At 37.1% G+C, this 18,199-nt stretch overlaps 1 protein-coding gene and 2 long non-coding RNA genes across 4 annotated transcripts; all 3 read right to left on the bottom strand.

Annotated features, from left to right (window-relative positions):
- Positions 1-79: 79 nt before the first annotated feature.
- btr33 (bloodthirsty-related gene family, member 33) lies at positions 80-6,393 on the bottom strand. 2 transcript variants are annotated; one of them, XM_041985030.1, is made up of 11 exons: positions 6,272-6,393; positions 5,996-6,001; positions 5,671-5,747; positions 4,959-5,502; positions 3,025-3,604; positions 2,793-2,888; positions 2,407-2,640; positions 1,332-1,479; positions 1,172-1,198; positions 759-904; positions 80-665 (listed from the first exon to the last, which is right to left on the bottom strand). In XM_041985030.1, exons 5-11 carry the CDS (start codon positions 3,592-3,594, stop codon positions 234-236), a joined length of 1,653 nt encoding a protein of 550 aa, XP_041840964.1. In that variant the 5' UTR covers positions 3,595-3,604; positions 4,959-5,502; positions 5,671-5,747; positions 5,996-6,001; positions 6,272-6,393; the 3' UTR covers positions 80-233. The 2 variants fall into 2 exon arrangements, with proteins under 2 accessions (XP_041840964.1, XP_041840963.1); XM_041985029.1 differs by having other exon boundaries at positions 4,932-5,502.
- Positions 6,394-12,008: 5,615 nt separating this feature from the next.
- On the bottom strand, positions 12,009-13,023 carry LOC121639656. Its single transcript, XR_006010234.1, has 2 exons — positions 12,890-13,023; positions 12,009-12,041 (listed from the first exon to the last, which is right to left on the bottom strand). It is a non-coding gene; the product is annotated as an uncharacterized LOC121639656 (long non-coding RNA).
- Positions 13,024-14,070: 1,047 nt separating this feature from the next.
- LOC121639653 lies at positions 14,071-15,695 on the bottom strand. Its single transcript, XR_006010231.1, has 4 exons — positions 15,409-15,695; positions 15,013-15,231; positions 14,753-14,855; positions 14,071-14,132 (listed from the first exon to the last, which is right to left on the bottom strand). It is a non-coding gene; the product is annotated as an uncharacterized LOC121639653 (long non-coding RNA).
- Between the last annotated feature and the right edge of the window lie 2,504 nt (positions 15,696-18,199).

An 18,199-nucleotide genomic window follows, 5' to 3' on the forward strand; every position in this document is an offset into this window, starting at 1 on the left:
CATATGACTAGTGTTTGACATAATAAAACAAGTATTTATTAGAGAAAAATGTATATTTATTTCACTATATGTATTCAAAATGTGCACATTTATGTTTCAAATAAAGATAATTCATACTGTATTACTGATAAAAAACTAATTATATACATTTTGTCATTGAAATAATGAACATAATAGTAAATACAGAGCTTTTTTATGCAACAGAATAATAAATAGAAAATTCTGAATACAGATCATATTGTGATATCATCTAAATCTCTTCCTCCATACACTTGACTGGCAGGGCGGATGATAAGTGGTGATTTATTAGTGCCGCTGTCTCTCATATCTGGGTTGAAAAAGGGAAACATTGTCTCAGTGAACTGGACCTCTGTAAATGAATAGATGTGAGTCTTGGCTTCTGCATCATAAAAGGACACTGTTCCATCTTCGTAGTCCAAAAAAACCCCAATAACTTGCGGCCTCTGAGGGAGGCTAAGCAGCTGTGCCTGGCCCTCACATGCCCGGTACTCGCTGCCACTCCGCAAGCAAACAGTCCAATAACCGTCCTCAGGGCTCAGTGTGACAACACCTTTCCTGCTGACAGACTCTCGAGCTACACCCAAGTCCCACGCAGTCTTGTCTCCTACACCAACCTCCCAATAGTGCCTGCCAGTGGTGAAACCCTGCATAGCAAGAAAGCTTCATGTAAATCTGAGAGGGAATAGAAACAAATCCACACTCCTGCAGGAGCACATGGCAAACACAACGATATTTACCCTGAGAGCGAGGACACACGGTGCTGTGTCAAAACGCTCAGGTGTGTCAGGCAGGTTTTGTTCAACATCTCCATCTTGTACTTGTCTCCCATCTTCCGACAGAACCAGCCAGGGGTTGGCCGTCCTCGGGTCCAGTTGGATATCAACTGGCAGACAGAAAGAGTTTACAGTATATGGGTGTTCATCATAATTCACTCTTAAAATAAAAGCATGCTTTTAACTGTGTTAATTACATATTTATTTATAACAAATATATCAGATTCTCGTCCCCTATTTTTTTTACATTATTTTTCTATTTAAGTACCTACTTCTAAAGCATGGTCTGGGGTTTGAGCTGAATTATGTTTAATCTTCTTTAAAAACTGAGCCTAAGACAAAAAACAGGCAGATTAGTGACAACAGTTGCGCTGTACCTGCATAATGTTGGATGTTGTCATGCTCTGGAAGTTAACAAGAACACATGAACAAAATCAAAGAAAGCACATCCATCTGTTTTATCTTGCATTATCAAATGAGAGTTGTTGTATTGTCATATAATGATGGATTGGTGCTGGCAGCAGGATCTCTCCAGACCTTGAACAGAAAGTTGTTTCAGTTCTGATAGCAGCCGATGTTGAATGTTGGCCACAGCTCTCCTTACAGTCCCCAAACATGTGTCTGAATGGACGAAGATGTCAGAGCAGACTTTGGCAGTTGGAGGAGAACTCAGAGCTGGAAACCTCTGACACAAAAAAAGACAAACAGAAGAAATATAACTTAGAAATACAAAGGCACAACTTCACACCATTGTTTTTGTTCAAGAAAACCCTTGGATACCTCTGTTTTTAGCTTATAATAAGACCTCAGGTGAGTTGCGACTCACAACGATAGTTGTACTCTAAACATCGGCGGTTCTGCAAGTTACAAAACATCTTGAAGAAACAAAACCCAGTCCAGTCGACTTGACTCAGCCTTTCTTGGACACCATGACCTGGATGAATGAGAACCTTCACAGACACTACAACTAGATGCTACTCTTTGTGTTTTTCAGGTTACTAATGACACTGTCCAGGTTTGGAATATGCTTGACTCAGTTTACCACACCTCCGTTTGTTTTATAACAAACTGTTAACCTCGGACTCATCACTGTGAACTATATTTTCAGAGTGGATGGCCTGATCTGGCAACCCATCAGCATACAGGTACATTAATATGCAACAACCTTCTTGGTCTGCTCCCTCACTGTCTGTGTCTGTATCTCAAATAGAAATCTGATGCTGTGTGCTCTCAGGCTATAAACGCATTGATTGCACCCTGTCTTCATATAGTTTGGGGAAATTGCATTTCAAGATTACAACTTGAAGACCTTCTCTTTTAACCACTTTAATTATATAAGGAAATACTTGCCAATTAAACCACTGAACTGTCACTGCTTTTAGTTTCTTTTTATACTGGTTAAATTTCTTTGTTTGATTTTGTCTCATTTTATTGTAACTATGTTTTTTTTTATTATTATTATTCCGATTTTGTTGGCACTAGTAGCTAGACACAAGAAGTCTGGGATCTCAGTGGGCGTTTCCTGGTTAAATGCTGGCAAAATAAAATAAAATAAAATAAAATAAAATAAAATCAGTTCAGCTGTCCATCTTGCTGTCAGTGAACTCCTGACCTGCACAACATGGAGGTGATCCTCTGTGTGAAAAAGCTGCTCCATCTCACGTCTCCTCCTCTGCAGTTCAGTAATTTCCATCTCCAGCTCAGTGATGATCCTTTCTGCTCTCTCCTCTGCTGCCGCCTGCTTCCTCTGGATCATCTCCACCAGATCTGCCCGACTTTTCTCCATGGTACAAAACAAAGCTGAGAAAACTTCCATGCTTAACTCAATTTCCCTCTTTGAGTTTTCCTGTTGGGTGAATGAGACAAGTTAGCTGATTAACTGAGCAGAAAAGAGCTGAAAAATCAAGGTATGTTACTATATAGAGACAATGTTAAGTGCTTACGTTTTCATACAGGAAGCACAAGTTAAAATGATTCTAGGGTTGAATATTAACTCACTTTGCTAAGCTCAACATTGTGTTTGATCTCTTCCACTTTCTGCACTCTCTCCTGGATCATATACTGAACATTGGCTTCAATCTTTTTCATCTCGGCCTGAATTCCAGAGCAAGAATGACAAAAAACCATGAACAAACATTAAGCAAAAAATCTGTGTTTCAATTTAAATAACAGACCTCCATGGTGGTTAATGGAATAACAGCAAATGACACTGAAGGATTTAGGACCTCACCTTCTTTTCCTGGCTCTCTCGTTCCACTGGGACGGTGTCATGACAACGGTGGTCAGTTTCGGTACACAGAACACAAACACACCTCTGGTCACTTCTGCAGAACAACTCCAACAGCCTCTGATGCCGTTTACACATCCTGTTCTGCAGCACTGCCACAGGTTCAATCAGCTTGTGAAGCTTCAGGGTGGAAACTCTCAGGTGAGGCTCCAGGTGACTCTCGCAGTATGAAGTCAGACACACGAGGCAGGACTTCAGAGCTTTTGTTTGCTTTCCCACACACACATCGCAGCGTATGGGTTTTCCTGCCACCGACGTCACACCATTCTGCCTCCTGGCTCGGATCTGCTCAGACATTTCTTTGGCAAAAGAGTTTTCACAAAGCTCTGGACGCTCTTCAAACTCTGTTTGACATTTGGGGCAGCTGATGGGGAGGCTGTCATCCCAGTGTGATGTGATGCAGGCGAAGCAGAAGCTGTGACCGCAGGGGATGGAGACAGGCTCTGAGAAAACATCCTGACAGATGCAGCACTGAAACTGCACCGCTGAAAGAAGAGCGCTGGGGGCGGCCATGGCCTCTGAACTAAAGGAAGAACATCAGCATTAACTTCAATATTAAATTACACATTTTAATCAAATTCATCCTAATATTAGGATAAAGGTTTTAGTTTTTTAAAAACGTTTTAGTAAGTTGCCTTAAATGCAACACTTTGCAGGTGAGAGGAAGGGTACACACTGGACAATTGCTAGTTCATCACAGCAAGAATAAATGTGAATTCATTATATAAAACATAGTTTACACATTTTTAGTAAGCTTGAAAGCCATTATTTGGTGTGGCCACCTTTATTCTAACACAATCTGAACCCTCTTAGGCAACATTTCTTCTGTAGTCTTCAGGAATATAATTCAGGCTTCTTAAAGGGCATTTAAAGCTTTTTTTCATGTCTATCAAAGTGTGTTATCTTTACCTTTTTTGTAGATGTGTTGTACCCCTGACTAGGGTAAAAACAGCTTGAGTCAAGAACCAAAAGCTACCATACAGCTGTTAGGTCATATGTTTAATGTTTAATGACTGAGATGTGAGTGGTGCTCCCCCTACAGGCCACTATGTGGAAATGACATAACTGTAACTTCTTACCAAACAAACATGTTATACAGAATAAAATAACAATAAATCTAATACATTCAACTCATGTTGTGTCTGCTACAGATGGAACTAAAGGAAAGAAACTATGTGTATTTGAGACAGGCTGGTAGTAAATGAAAAATCTGACATGTGTAGATACAACTCATCACTGGTTCATCCTTGAGTTGGGTAATTTTTAAGCTTGAATGACTCATAGGTCAGAAATAAGTGGCATAACAAACAAACACACATTCCTACAGAAAGTCTGGAGCCTGCTTTAGACCACGTTAAGATGACAAGAAAATTTGGCTCCTTGGAAGCAAAATCAGAATAAATGATTGGTGGCTTGAGAGATTAGAACAGTGCGATATTTAACATTTACTATACAAAGTTGAAGTTAAATTAAATAAACCACAATTATTTTTCTTAATATAGAAAAATCTTCATTGCTGCCAGACACACTTGATCATTAGCTTGGAACTATTCAAAGCTTCCCACTGGCCAAAGTCCAGCTGCACATGACACATGACTTGAATGCTCTCTGTACGGCCGGTGAAAACACCGAATAGAAGTGAAACAACAACATACTTCCCTTTTTCTTTCCAGAGTAATTCATCATCTTACAAATGACTAAGTATACCATATAAAACACTCCACTCTTCACCCATGAATAGCAGCTAAAGGCTTCACATATTTGGCCCACTCTACATTAGGTACTTTGCAGCACAAAAGGCAGACATATTTACATTACTACATTTACTAATTCAACATGCTGAAACATACCCGGCTCTCATTAAGTCCAAGTCCTACCTTTTTCCTGAATGTGAAAGATGACCTCGGAGGGAGCAAAGGCAAATAATGGGATTGTGGTTGGGAAAGTCCTCCCATTCAGCTGTTACCACTCCCTCTGAGCCTCATCTTGCATGTTGTTTGAAGGTGGGAGGAGTAAAGTCTGGCTCAGGTGAAGTATTGCATTTGTTTTGTCTGGTATTTCTTTCTATATATTGATATAATACATGTAGGCTTTAGCAACAAGGAAAAAGTGGATGAATTAATTTCAGCACTCTCAGATGATTTATTTCAAACAAATAACAACAACAAAACAATAACAATAAAGAAAGCTTAACATGGTCTTAACCAATTTATATATGATATTTAATCTGATAATGATTTCACTGTTACAGATACATAAAGCTAAAATAATGATTTTGTTTGGCATTAAAAATATTCCCATCATCCAGTTCTGCTCTTTTCGGGGAAGCATAGAAAACGATGTTGTTCTCCACTCATCTCATGGCTTCACAGATAGGACATTTATGGAAATCTGTGGCTGTATCCCATAGTAATTAAAGAGCTGGATTTAAGAAAAAAAAGAAAGCCACACATGGACACTTAGTTTATATGTTTTTTTGTTTGTTTGTTTGTTTGTGTTTTCAAAGCATAATCATATGTACATTTTCTTCACTGAAAGTTAATGCAAACTTCTGAAGACAATTAAAATAAAGTGAACCGAAAGTCTTACCTGTGCCAACATATCCTGGAGATCTGAATCTAGTTTAGTAAATGAATTTAGTTTAATTTGTAATCCAACGACCAAATCTGTTGACACAAATATACGATGTTACATCAAATGAAGCTGCAATCATTGAAGGCTGTTTTTGCATTAGGTCATACCTTTATTTCTCATAATTATTTCTATTAAAACATAATTGATATTGGAATTAAAAAGAAATGTATAAAAAATAAAAGTACAATTTAAACCAGGATGATAAAACATGTTTTACTAATGTACACGTACTGAAAAAACATTAAGCTCGGCAATGAGTACAACAAATTTATTTACTTACTGGGTCCTTTTATTGTAGGTCAGACAGTGTTTTGACAAGATGGTGTTTGTTTGACATGAAAAGAATTATAGTGTTAATATTCAATTATATGAACATATTATAACAGGAAATGATTGTGGTTTATATTTCTAGCTAAAAATAGCACAAGGAACAAGGAAATGTTGATGCAATCTCACATTTTAATAAGCAAGCTGCAAAACTATTTAAATCAAATAATAAGCATTCATATGTTTAATTAATGAGTTAATGGGAAAAGCTGTTGTGCAGACATCTTACCGGTAGCTGCAGTGATGCTGACTCCACTGCTCCTGATGTTCTCAATCACAGAGAAAAGAGTGAATGTGTACCATGTTCTGGCGGTGAGAGATGAGACTGTGTAGTTTACTGGTCCATCTCCATCTGGTGCACCAATGAATGTCTCTGTACCATTAAACTGGAGAACAAAGCTAACGTTGTTGTTAACTTTACTCCACTGCAGAGTGATACTGGTCTCATTTTGACTTGATGCTCTGAAATTTTGAGCATCTGAAGGCACTGAGACAGAAAAGGAGCAGAGAGTTGATGTTACAATGATTTGTAGTACATTTATTTACTATACAATGGTTTACAATAATAATGTGAAATACCAGTAACTGCAGTAATAGTGACTCCACTGCTTCTGATGTTCATGAATAGAGAGAAAAGAGTGAATGTGTATCTAGACCCAGCTGTTAGACCTTAGACTGTGTACATTAATTCATTTCCACTTGGTGGTGAAAAATATGCAGATGGGCCATTAAACTGGAGGAAATAACCGACATTGTCGTTCACTTTATTCCACAGCAGAGTGACCTGTGTCTCATCTTTTCGCAACAATGTGAAGTTTTCAGCATTCTGAGGAGCTGAAATGAAAAGGGAAAAAATAAATTAATTAAATTCAGGCTTAATGATAAATGTTTTCTATTTATATTAATCTGTTTTACATTTTGATCACCCAGGAGTAAATTTTACACATATTTTACACATTAAACTCAACTAAGTAGCCCTGACATGATTTATTGCTTCTACTGTATATCGTAATTACAGTTTTCTCCATTTCAGCTTGAAAATTGTAACTTCTTCCTTTCATGAACATTAAGTTTAGTTTCAGTCACTACAGCTGCTGACTGCTCATAGCATAACTCTGCCAGAAGAGTTAACAAGCTTAAAGCTATGTCATCTTGGCTAATTTTGAAAGTAGAAAACACAGGATTCAGATATGTCTAAAGTTTTTTTTTACCAGGATGCAGTACACACACACACACACACACACACACACACACACACACACACACACACACACACACACACACACACACACACACACACACACACACAAAGCAGTTAAAGCTACTGTAAAAAGTTGTATCAGACAATCCTTTCAATTTTTTATAATACATTCGGCCATATTTTGAGCATTTTTATTAGAGGGTATACAAGATTTTTTAATGATTTCCCACCAGATGATGAGTGGATGAAGTGCTACACTGATTAATTGGAGTAAAAGGTCTTACCGGTAGCTGCAGTGATGATGACTCCACTGCTTCTAATGTTCTCAAACACAGAGAAGAGAGTGAATGTGTATGCAGTTGTAGCTGTTAGAGATGAAGCTGTAATATTTACTGGTCCATCTCCATCTGGTGCAGTGATGTTTGTCTCTGTACCATTAAACTGGAGAACAAAGCTAACATTGTTGTTGATTTTACTCCACTGCAGAGTGATACTGGTCTCATTTTGTCCTGAAGAACGGAAGTTTGCAGCATTTGGAGGAGCTGAAACATAAAAATAAAAAAAGGAATGTAAGTTAATTTCTTTCAGTGGTTTGCAATTTTAATGTGTTCCCATCCGAGAAAAAACATATATTTTTTTTCCAAATACATTAAAATCCTACTTTACCAGCTCCTGATTCACCTATTTGACAGTTGTATAATTTTAAATTCTGACCATGATAAAACCTCATATGTACTTAATATTGCATCTGGTTTGATCTTTCTACTCCCCATTTAGTAAGTGGGGATCTATGAATGAGCTTCATCCACAGATCTGTCTTTTCCTCCAAGTCGCTTCCAAATCTACAAAACTCACTATGTTGGCTCATGTTGTAATGGAAGAAAATGTAATTAGTACCGATAAAGGCTGCTATCATGGCTGTACTAAAGATACAGAGTGCTTTCCATGGGAAATGTCAGACATGGCTTGGAGATACAGTTTGTGGTCTGTTGCTGGCTGAGCTGCTCAAGGCTTTTAACGTTGAGACACAAGTTGTGAAGAGAAGCAGGAAGAAAGAAAACACACCCACATACTCATAGTGTCTCCCAGATAAATGGCTGAAATAGTTTAAGTCTTAATGATAAGTTTAGTTGCAAACCTGGTTGTTTTTTAACCAAATTTAAGTGTGGAGAGGAGAAAGCTGTCAGTCTTAAATTAAAACATCACTCTACATTGCTTTTCTCTGGTCAACCAAGTATTGACTCTGGCAGCAGGTTGCTCCCTTTTTTGTGAAAAGCCTGTGATTCTAGCACTCAATAATTCAGGCATGCCTTATTTTATCACACTTTCTGATTAGTTTGGTGGCAAAACCAGAGTTTGTGGGTTAAATCTGAAACATGCAGAATGCAGAACAATATCCTCTTGTTTCCAAGTGAAACTGTTTCTGTTCTAGTTGAACACGTCTGGCTTAAACATTAAACCTTACTGAGTCTGATTTCATGCAATCACAAACCACAAATAGAGCATGTCATATCCAACCAAAAGAAATCATACCTGCTAGCTTCTCTTATAACTTACCAGAGCCAAATCCATGAAATAGATCCCTACCCAACACAGTGCTTAGATGCTGTCAAGCTCAACAGACTGTTATATGATGTTGGGATCTTGATCTTGTTTTTCCTTTTTAGAATTAATTAAATTTTTGTTGCTGCTGTTTAACATTCTTCTAGATGGCAGGTTAAATTTAAATAATTTATTGTTTGGTAAATGTTAACCAGCAGAAAACATCAGGAACAACTACAGTGGAGGTATCTTATTGTAGCTGGTGAATTCAGGAAAACCCATCTGAGAACTGTTTAATTAATTTCCTACTATGAGAAGAGAATTACATGGTACTGGAAGTGAAAAAAGACATCTTACCAGTAGCTGCAGTAATGCTGACTCCGCTGCGTCTAATGTTCTCAAACACAGAGAAGAGAGTGAATGTGTATTTAGTCCCAGCAGTGAGAGATGAGACTGTGTAAGTTACTGGTCCATCTCCATCTGGTGCAGTGATGTTTGTCTCTGTACCATTAAACTGGAGAACAAAGCTGGTGTTGTTGTTGACTTTACTCCACTGCAGAGTGATACTGGTCTCATTTTGTCCTGAAGGTCTGAAGCCAAATGCATTTAGCGGAGCTAAAGCAGAAAAATAGAGCAGGAAAGTAAGTTTGTTAATACAGTGAAAATATTTCGTGTCATTTATTTATATCTGTTAAACATTTACGATCGTCATAAATACATTGTAAAACTGAAACTTAATGCTAATTCAATATAATAACTTGAGCATACGTGATGTAGAGAATTTAATAATTTTCCCTTCTGTACAATGAACAACTGGTCAGTATCTACTATTAACTGGAAATGAATTAGAAACCACTCCATAAGCTACTGTACAAATACACGTTAGATGCATGACTTATTTACTATTTGTTTTTATCTTACCAGTAACAGCTGTAAGTTGTAAGTCTACTGTTTGTAATGTTGTCAAACACAGAGAAGAGAGTGAATGTGTATTTAGTCCCAGCAGTGAGAGATGTAATAATGTAGTAATGAGTTTGCTAATCCACTCTTTTTTCATTAAATTAAGTCCTACTACTGCAATTTCTATTAAACTTAGTTTTAGAAGAAAATACTGCAAACCATTGTGTAAGACAATAAGCAGGGGGTAGAGGAATGGTTTGCAAACCTTAATGAATTCTATTGTAGGAAAATAAAAAATTAATTTAGTGGAAAAATGTTGATAAAATATTTTCATTTATGTCCGAAAAGTCCATTACAAAGACAATGCCCTTTTCCTATCAATTCTGTTTAAATATTGGCTTCCTTCCTACCAATGACTCAAATTCTAATGCTCTAATATTTCATTTTTCATATTATTTAACCAAATGTCTTTTTTATGTTTGATTAATTTTGTTCTTCCATAAACAATGTAAAATAAATAAATAAATAAAATTAGCCTTTCTTATATTTGTCTCTGAAACGTATAATATGTAGCGACCACAGATTTAAATGTCTCCTAGTGGCAGGGACCACTCATTACCGTGATCCGGACCATGGTCTGGACCAGACCACTATTTTCAGGATAAGCCCCTCTCCCTGTGTGAGCACGTTTGTTAATTATTAATTCCTCACTGTGACGGCACGAGTAGTTGTGCGTTCCATAAATTCGTGGTTCTGCATTTGTGCCATGACCATTATAATTAACCTGGTCATTTCAGATGCAACTCTAGTGGAGCTAAACAGACTTGGGAACAAATCAAGAACGGGTACAAAAACACACTTTAAAGCGATCAGTGATGAGGCTTCATTTCTTCAACAAAAGGATGCAACTATCCCTAAAAAGTCCTTCTCCCCCAAGCCTCCTCTCAAAATCCATGGCACGCATCAATGTAGGATTTTCTAAAAATAAGCAGGCTTTTCTAAGAGAACGGGTTGGTCAGGAAGTGGTGCTTTGATTCTCAATCTCTTATCCAGAATAAGAGTTTTAGACCATTCAGCCTAAATTACCATTGTGAATGATCCTGGTAAGAAGTGAACCACCTTCTTAATACAGAAAACCCTGGGTTAACCCCAAAGTAGATACGAGAAAATCCAGCTTCGTTGTACAGACCTCAGGGATGTGACATGAATCAAGTGAGATATCTTACCAGTAGATGCAGTGATGATGACTCCACTGCTACGGATGCTCTCAAACAGAGAGAAGAGAGTGAATGTGTATTTAGTCCCAGCAGTGAGAGATGAGACTGTGTAAGTTACTGGTCCATCTCCATCTGGTGCAGTGATGTTTGTCTCTGTACCATTAAACTGGAGAACAAAGCTGACATTGTTGTTGACTTTATTCCACTGCAGAGTGATACTGGTCTCATTTTGTCCTGACACTGTGAGGCTGTTTGTGTTTTGAATAGCTGAGACAGAAAAAGGAGCAGACAGGTGAAGCTCTAAACCAAAATATAAGAGAATGGCATTTTTTACATTTGGTTAATTGCATCAATACACAAATCTCAGAGGAGATAGAAAGTAGTTATGGAGGTATGTTAGTGTAAATTCTCAGTCTTCCAGGTTATGGTGATTGTAAAAGCTCCAGTAAAGGCAACAGTATTTAATTGTCTTGGGTTTTTAAAGAACCAAGAAACAGAAGTCCAGTCGCCTTAAATCAGCTCTTATAAGAAGTTGTAGAAGGTACAGACTTCCTATTCATTTGCTCATCTCACAGAGTATCAGTTAAAATCATCTGTGCCCACATATTTCTGTTAATATTCAGTGACTACCACCAACCAGTTGCTCCCATTACAATCTAACACTGTCATTAATTTTAATCCATATGTTGACGAGTTAAAGCAACAACAGTTCTTTCTAAAGCTGACTGGTTGGTGGTTGTCATCCTTATAAAACCTTTTTCATATAGTGCCACTGTGCTAGTGTTACACTTGAATGTAAAGCTTGCTCACCACCTGTCAGATATATACTTAAGAAAGTAGTTTAACCTGATTTAACAAATTAACAAAGTGAATTATATTACCAGGCCTGGCAGTGATGCTGACTCCACTGCTTCTGATGTTCTCAAACACAGAGAAGAGAGTGAATGTGTATTTAGTCCCAGCAGTGAGAGATGAGACTGTGTAGGTTACTGGTCCATTTCCAACTGGTGCAGAGATGTTTGTTTCTGTACCATTAACCCAGAGAACAAAGCTGGTGTTGTTGTTGACTTTACTCCACTGCAGAGTGATACTGGTCTCATCTTTTCCTGATAATGTGAAGTTTGCAGCATTTTGAGGAGCTGAGACAGAAGAGAGCAGGTTTAAATAACTTTAGTATCCAGTAACAGCTGCATGCCTCATTGCTAACAGGCCAAACAATAAACGTATTTGGAAATAGAAATAAGACATTGTCAACTTTCAAATATGAAATGTGTCCTCGTCCCTTTAATGGGACCAGAGTGATTTATGATTAAAAAAAAAATCAAACCCATTTTTACTTTTAAGATTAAAAGTAAATAATAAGTTAGTTAACAGTGATGTTGCAGATCTTTAACATTATTCAAACATCTTCTCTTTGCTGCAGTTTACTGTAATCATGGCAGAACAAGGCAGCCTCTCAGTACTGTTTGACAGTCTTAAAAAATGACACTAGATGGCGCAATAGAGCCTTTGTTAGAAAAGAAAATCTAAGTACCACATGTCATAAGTAAATAAAGACAGTTGCTTTATCTGAATAATTTATTAGTGAACATGAAGGAAATAAGTCTTCCTTCTCACATTGTAACATTTCTGACCAAAAGACCAAAATTTTTAAAGCCAGGAAACAAGAATAGTACCAACAACTGCCCCAAAGATTCCAGCACAAACGAAGGCAGGATTTACAGTAAACCAGAAGGGACTGTTTTTACTCTTCTTTAATTAGCAGTAGTTTGAGGATTAATGTGGATGTGGATTAATTAGCTTGCAATGGTAATAAACATCCCTATGGCAAGCTAAACTGTCACTTTAAATCATAACTGATTGACCTCATCAGCAGCCCCCCTCGTCTCTGTGCTAATTACACCCACAAAAATAGATTTAGCTCAAATTTTAAAATAGTTAGAAAGACACAAGGAACAGGCAGTCTGAATATACTGAGACATCTTACCAGTAGCTGCAGTGATGATGACTCCACTGCTTCTGATGTTCTCAAACACAGAGAAGAGAGTGAATGTGTATTTAGTCCCAGCAGTGAGAGATGAGACTGTGTAAGTTACTGGTCCATCTCCATCTGGTGCAGTGATGTTTGTCTCTGTACCATTAAACTGGAGAACAAAGCTAACGTTGTTGTTGACTTTACTCCACTGCAGAGTGATACTGGTCATATTTTGTCCTGATGGTGTGAAGGCCTCTGGATTGGGCAGAACTGTGATAAAGAAAACTTACTGAGTAAGACAGAAATTAGGTAAAATACCATGAATATGTGATTAACTCCATCCATTGTACGAGTATTATGTAAGACTTGCAATCATTCATGTGAGAGAAAAAATCTGGATAAAAGAAAAAAAGAGACTTTTTTTTTATTGTATTTAATCTACTAAGTGTTTTTTGGGTCACAGCATATTCTGACATATTCTGGTGGATTTCCAATGTCCATCTTATATGATCCTGAGAGTGTAAATTAATCCCAGATAGCAGACACGTTTGGGTCTAACCTGGGGTACTTTTGGCACTTATGGCTCAGTCATGGAGCTGGCAAGTGTTATGTGGTCCAGATGTCAGTTGTCAGCCTGGATGTGGGTTAAAGGAAGTGTTGTTTGGGCCTGAAGTAGTTCAAATATGAAGAGTCGAGTTTTGGCATCCACACTCACATGGGGTTAACACTTTAAACAAGGCCAAATATGGGCCAAACAAAACTGCAGATGTGGGCCATATCTGGGCCAAACAATTTTGGGACTTTTTATATTTTTTCATCTTTTTAAATCATTATTTAGTCTTCAGAATGTTTATGTTCTTTGACATGATTCTTTACAGCTTGCAATGATTTTTACATAATTTAAACTGTAAAATTTGACTAAGCCCATTAATTCACCAAGAAGTAATGAAGTTCTTTTTAAACAACTTTAATGTAATAAATAACAGAGGTGATATGTGAGAGCGGATACATTACTTGGTGTGTAACAGATGAAAGGTAAACTCTGGCTACAGTCTTCATCTGACCATTTTCCCGAGTCACCGAATTCTGCTGCCACACACTGCTGTGAGCCACTGTCTGGCTGACCGTTAGCCCAGTATTGAAACAGAGAGTTGCTGCCATCAGACCACTCTTTATGCCGGTACAGACCGATATCCACACAGTAGATCCACCTGCTATGTCTTTGATGATGTTATTTTCAGTTTGGTTTCTTATGCTGTGAAGGAAAGAAGAGCATAACATCACAGTTAACTGAAGACAGAAAAACAAACAAAAAAAAAAAAAAAACAACACATTATCTAAAATCCACGGCAATCATTAATTTTCAATTGAAATGAAATTGGCTGGAAATGAAATCACAAATGAATCTATTTCAATATATTAGGAATCTCCACAAAACTGTCACTAGTACTTTAGAAAGCTAAAAAATATCTTGGTAGTGTTGTAGTATTTATTTTCCACACTAGTTTAGTAAGCCCTGAATAATGCAAATTAGTAATAGGAGGTAAGATTTCATTTTAAAAAGAGGAGCAATAATATGACTTCCAGGAAAAAAGCTTTAGAACTAAAACAAAGAAATCAGCAGTTAGGAAACAAAGCAAAAACATCCACTGGAATATAAACAACTGGCTTTTTATTCATCATTACTCTCTTATTAATCTAATCAACCTGCTACATTCTGAAAAAAAGTGAAAATACCCAAATAATTATTTTCATTATGAATGTTCTGCATCAAAGAAAACTTTAGACGACACACAAATTACATGGAATTAATAAAAGAAGAAGACATAATTCAGGTCAGTAATGCATCTGAGTATTCATTAATGTAAACTGTACCTGACCAGATCAACATAATTCTGCTTGCAGAATTGCTGAGCTTCAGTCCAATTTAAGAGCAAAGTTTGATTGAAAACGAAAGATGGTGTGCCGTTCACTGTGCCTGTAAAAATATGGATGGAAAGAGAAATAATTTGTCAAATAGACTAAAAGATAAAACATTAATTATTATATCTGCATGAACAACATGCAATACATATAAAAGAGAAATATTAAAAATAATGTCAACATTTACTACTTCATATGCTGTAGAAACTCACCATTGTAGCACACAAAATTATACTGCTGACTGCAGTTCACGTCATCCCATTTGCCATTAGCTCCAAGACTCACACAGTACTGTGTTCCACCAAAATTGTCGGGCTGGCCAGAATCCCAGTTTCTGAATGTCGTCTCTTCTTCACCGTAGAAGCTGCTGTCATTTAGGGACCATCTCCAGCTGTTTACCAAGTCATCATGGAGACCTATCCAAGCCTTGCCTGTTTGGAAATGTTCATTTAATAAAAGAGTTGCTACATAAGATTTTTTTCTGTCTTTGTTTTTCTTTAACAATTAACATGATATTTCTTGGTTTTCTGTGTTTGTGTTGAGTTTATTAAAGACGTGGATTTCCCCTGGAGGAAGTATACAAACTGTGTCCTCTACTCAGAACTCACCTGTAAAGGTTGATGTGGTGCTAACAACAGCATTGACGTCATCTGTGTTTTCTATGGTTGCCAGATCAGTGAAGTCGTGTCTGCAGACACTCTGAGCACTAGTCCAGTTCAGCTGCGTGTTCACAAAGTTGTACTGACGAGTCTGTGCGAAGGCAACACTGAGCAGTGCTCCTGAAGCAAAACATTTTCAGGTTTTTGTTGTAGTTTTTGTTCTACTGCAACATGAAGAGGTACTGTTCTCCTGCTCTCTGCTTTTGGTGCAGTCTGCACAACTTCTCTGATACGGTACAAAAAGCCTGATTCATATTATTTAGAAGCTAAATGTGAAACATAATCAGAGTTTAAACAAGATTCAAGGCACACAGTTGAGGAAGATCAAAATACACATGTAACATTTAGTATTATGTAACATAGTCGCATAATCGGTCTGCTTAACTTTATTTAGTCCTATGAAATGAGCATTTAAGGAGTTTTTTTTTTTTTTTTTTAATCAATGTGGATTTACTCTTAACTAGATACATACTATTTGTCAAATATGCCTGAGAGATTTCAGTAAAACATAAAAGTGTTATTGTTCCTCTAGAAACCCTCATCTCTTCTCTCCAGGCGCCTTTTAATTGAAACATGTATGAAAATATTCTGCTGAAATCAGGATACAAAATAGTTTGGATTGCGAGAGGAGATGAAGGACAATAAGAGTCTAAGTGAGAACTTCTAGTTCCTGTAATCTCATATACAACCAGGCAGCCTGTAATATATTATGTTTTGCTTTCATCAGTCAAATTCATAAATACTTTTGAGAATAGATTATTAGATTTTTGTGATGTTTCAATAAATGAATGAATAAACAAATGAATGGATGGATATGAATTAGAATTCATTATTAAAAATGTAAAATATTTAATAAAACAAATTTAACTATTTTCACTTAAATTGCAATTAATTAAATAACAGTTAAATTTACCACTTAAAGAAACCAATATTGCAAGTTTAGCAAAACAGCCTAATAACTCCTTTATTACCATGATATAAAAATAATTTTATAGGAAACTTTTAGAGCTTAAAAACTGTATTTATATAGTGCTTTACTGTACCTGAAATGATAGCCAAAGCACTTTACATTAAAAATCACATTCTTCCATTCACACACACATTCACACACTAATGAAATAAAAGGCCCCCACCTGTGAGCACAAAGATGATCAGCTTACAATCCATGAGTTGAACCTTTGAAAAAAAATCCTTACAGTTAACTAATCTCATATCAGATGTATAAACATTATTCTAACTAACCTTGAAGGATTAAATAAAATATGCAAATGCTCAACACAAATTCCTGTAAAATGCACTAAAAGTGCATACCTTTGGATATTTAACTTCTGTCTCACTAAAAACACAGCACTTCCCTCCAGTATCAGTACTGTCTGCTGGAGAGAACTTGAACATCAACTCATGAACATGAACCTGTTTGACGTTGTAATGGGCGTTGCTCAAAATATTTTTATCTGACAAAGGTATTTAAGGAACCAACAAACACAAGCAAAGTCTGTTATCTTTTTCTCATAAGTTTTTCAATTCCCGCTCTGATGTATGTGGTATGAGGACGTGGCAATTTAAAAACATTAATTTTGTTTATCAAAAAAGGCAAATGAATGAATAAATAAATAAATAAATAAATAATATTGCAATATGACTATTAAAAAATTGGAAAAAATATCTACAGCAGTTGTCCTGATAAAAAAAAAAAAAAAAGTTATAGTGCAAGGTGATTACTTTGGAAAACAATGCAACACATGCAGAAATTGTTCACCCTTGTGGTATCCTTGGACATTCTTGTATATTTTTCCTCAACTGTTTTGTCTAGTTAGGTGATCATTATGGCTGTTTTACAGGTTGTAGCAATAACTCTTATTTTTGTATTTTTTTAATCCAGTGTCTTTAACTTCTACATGTGTTTCACACTCTGTTAAAATATTTTGCAACTTTTGAGCACCTTCGTGGCAAAAATACATGTAGGCAAAAAAAAATAACTTAAAACTTAAATCACCATACATTAATATTATTATACATTATTATTACATCATTATTATTTCCTATATAGGCTTTGGAGACTCATCCGGGTTGTATGGCGAAGGGGGAAGGTAGCCAAGCAGTGGCGTTATGCTGAAGGTGTGTGGATTCCAAAGGAGGAGAACACGAAGCGCATCACCCAGTTCCGTACCGTCTCGCTCCTTAGCGTGGAAGGCAAGATCTTTTTCAAGGTTCTTGCCAACCGGCTGACCTCCTGAGGAATTCATACATCGACACTGCAGTGCAAAAGGGTGGGGTTTCAGGCATGCCAGGCTGTATTGAGCACACTGGAGCACACTCAGCTAATCCGTGAAGCAAAGGAAAACCGAGGAGATCTCTCAATGTTGTGGCTGACCTCGCTAATGCTTACGAATCCATCCCACACAAGTTTGTGATGGCACATCAAGAGAAGATCTCCGAGCCTATTCGGGACTACTATGGCAGCTTCAGCTTGAGATTCACTTAAAGGGAAGTAACATCTGCTTGGCACTGTCTGGAGAAAGGCATCATCACTGGCTGTACCATATCAGTAGTGCTGTTTGCTTTAGCGATGAACATGCTTGTCAAAGCAGCTGAGGTGGAATGTCGAGGGCCCCTGTCCAGATCTGGCATCCGCCAACCCCCAATCCGAGCTTTCATGGATTATCTAACAGTCACATCAACATCAGTATCAGGATGCCGATGGCTCCTCCGTGGATTGGAAAGGCGCTTTACATGGGCA

The sequence above is a fragment of the Melanotaenia boesemani genome, chromosome 5, assembly GCF_017639745.1.
Source record: "Melanotaenia boesemani isolate fMelBoe1 chromosome 5, fMelBoe1.pri, whole genome shotgun sequence".
Lineage (NCBI taxonomy): Eukaryota > Metazoa > Chordata > Actinopteri > Atheriniformes > Melanotaeniidae > Melanotaenia > Melanotaenia boesemani.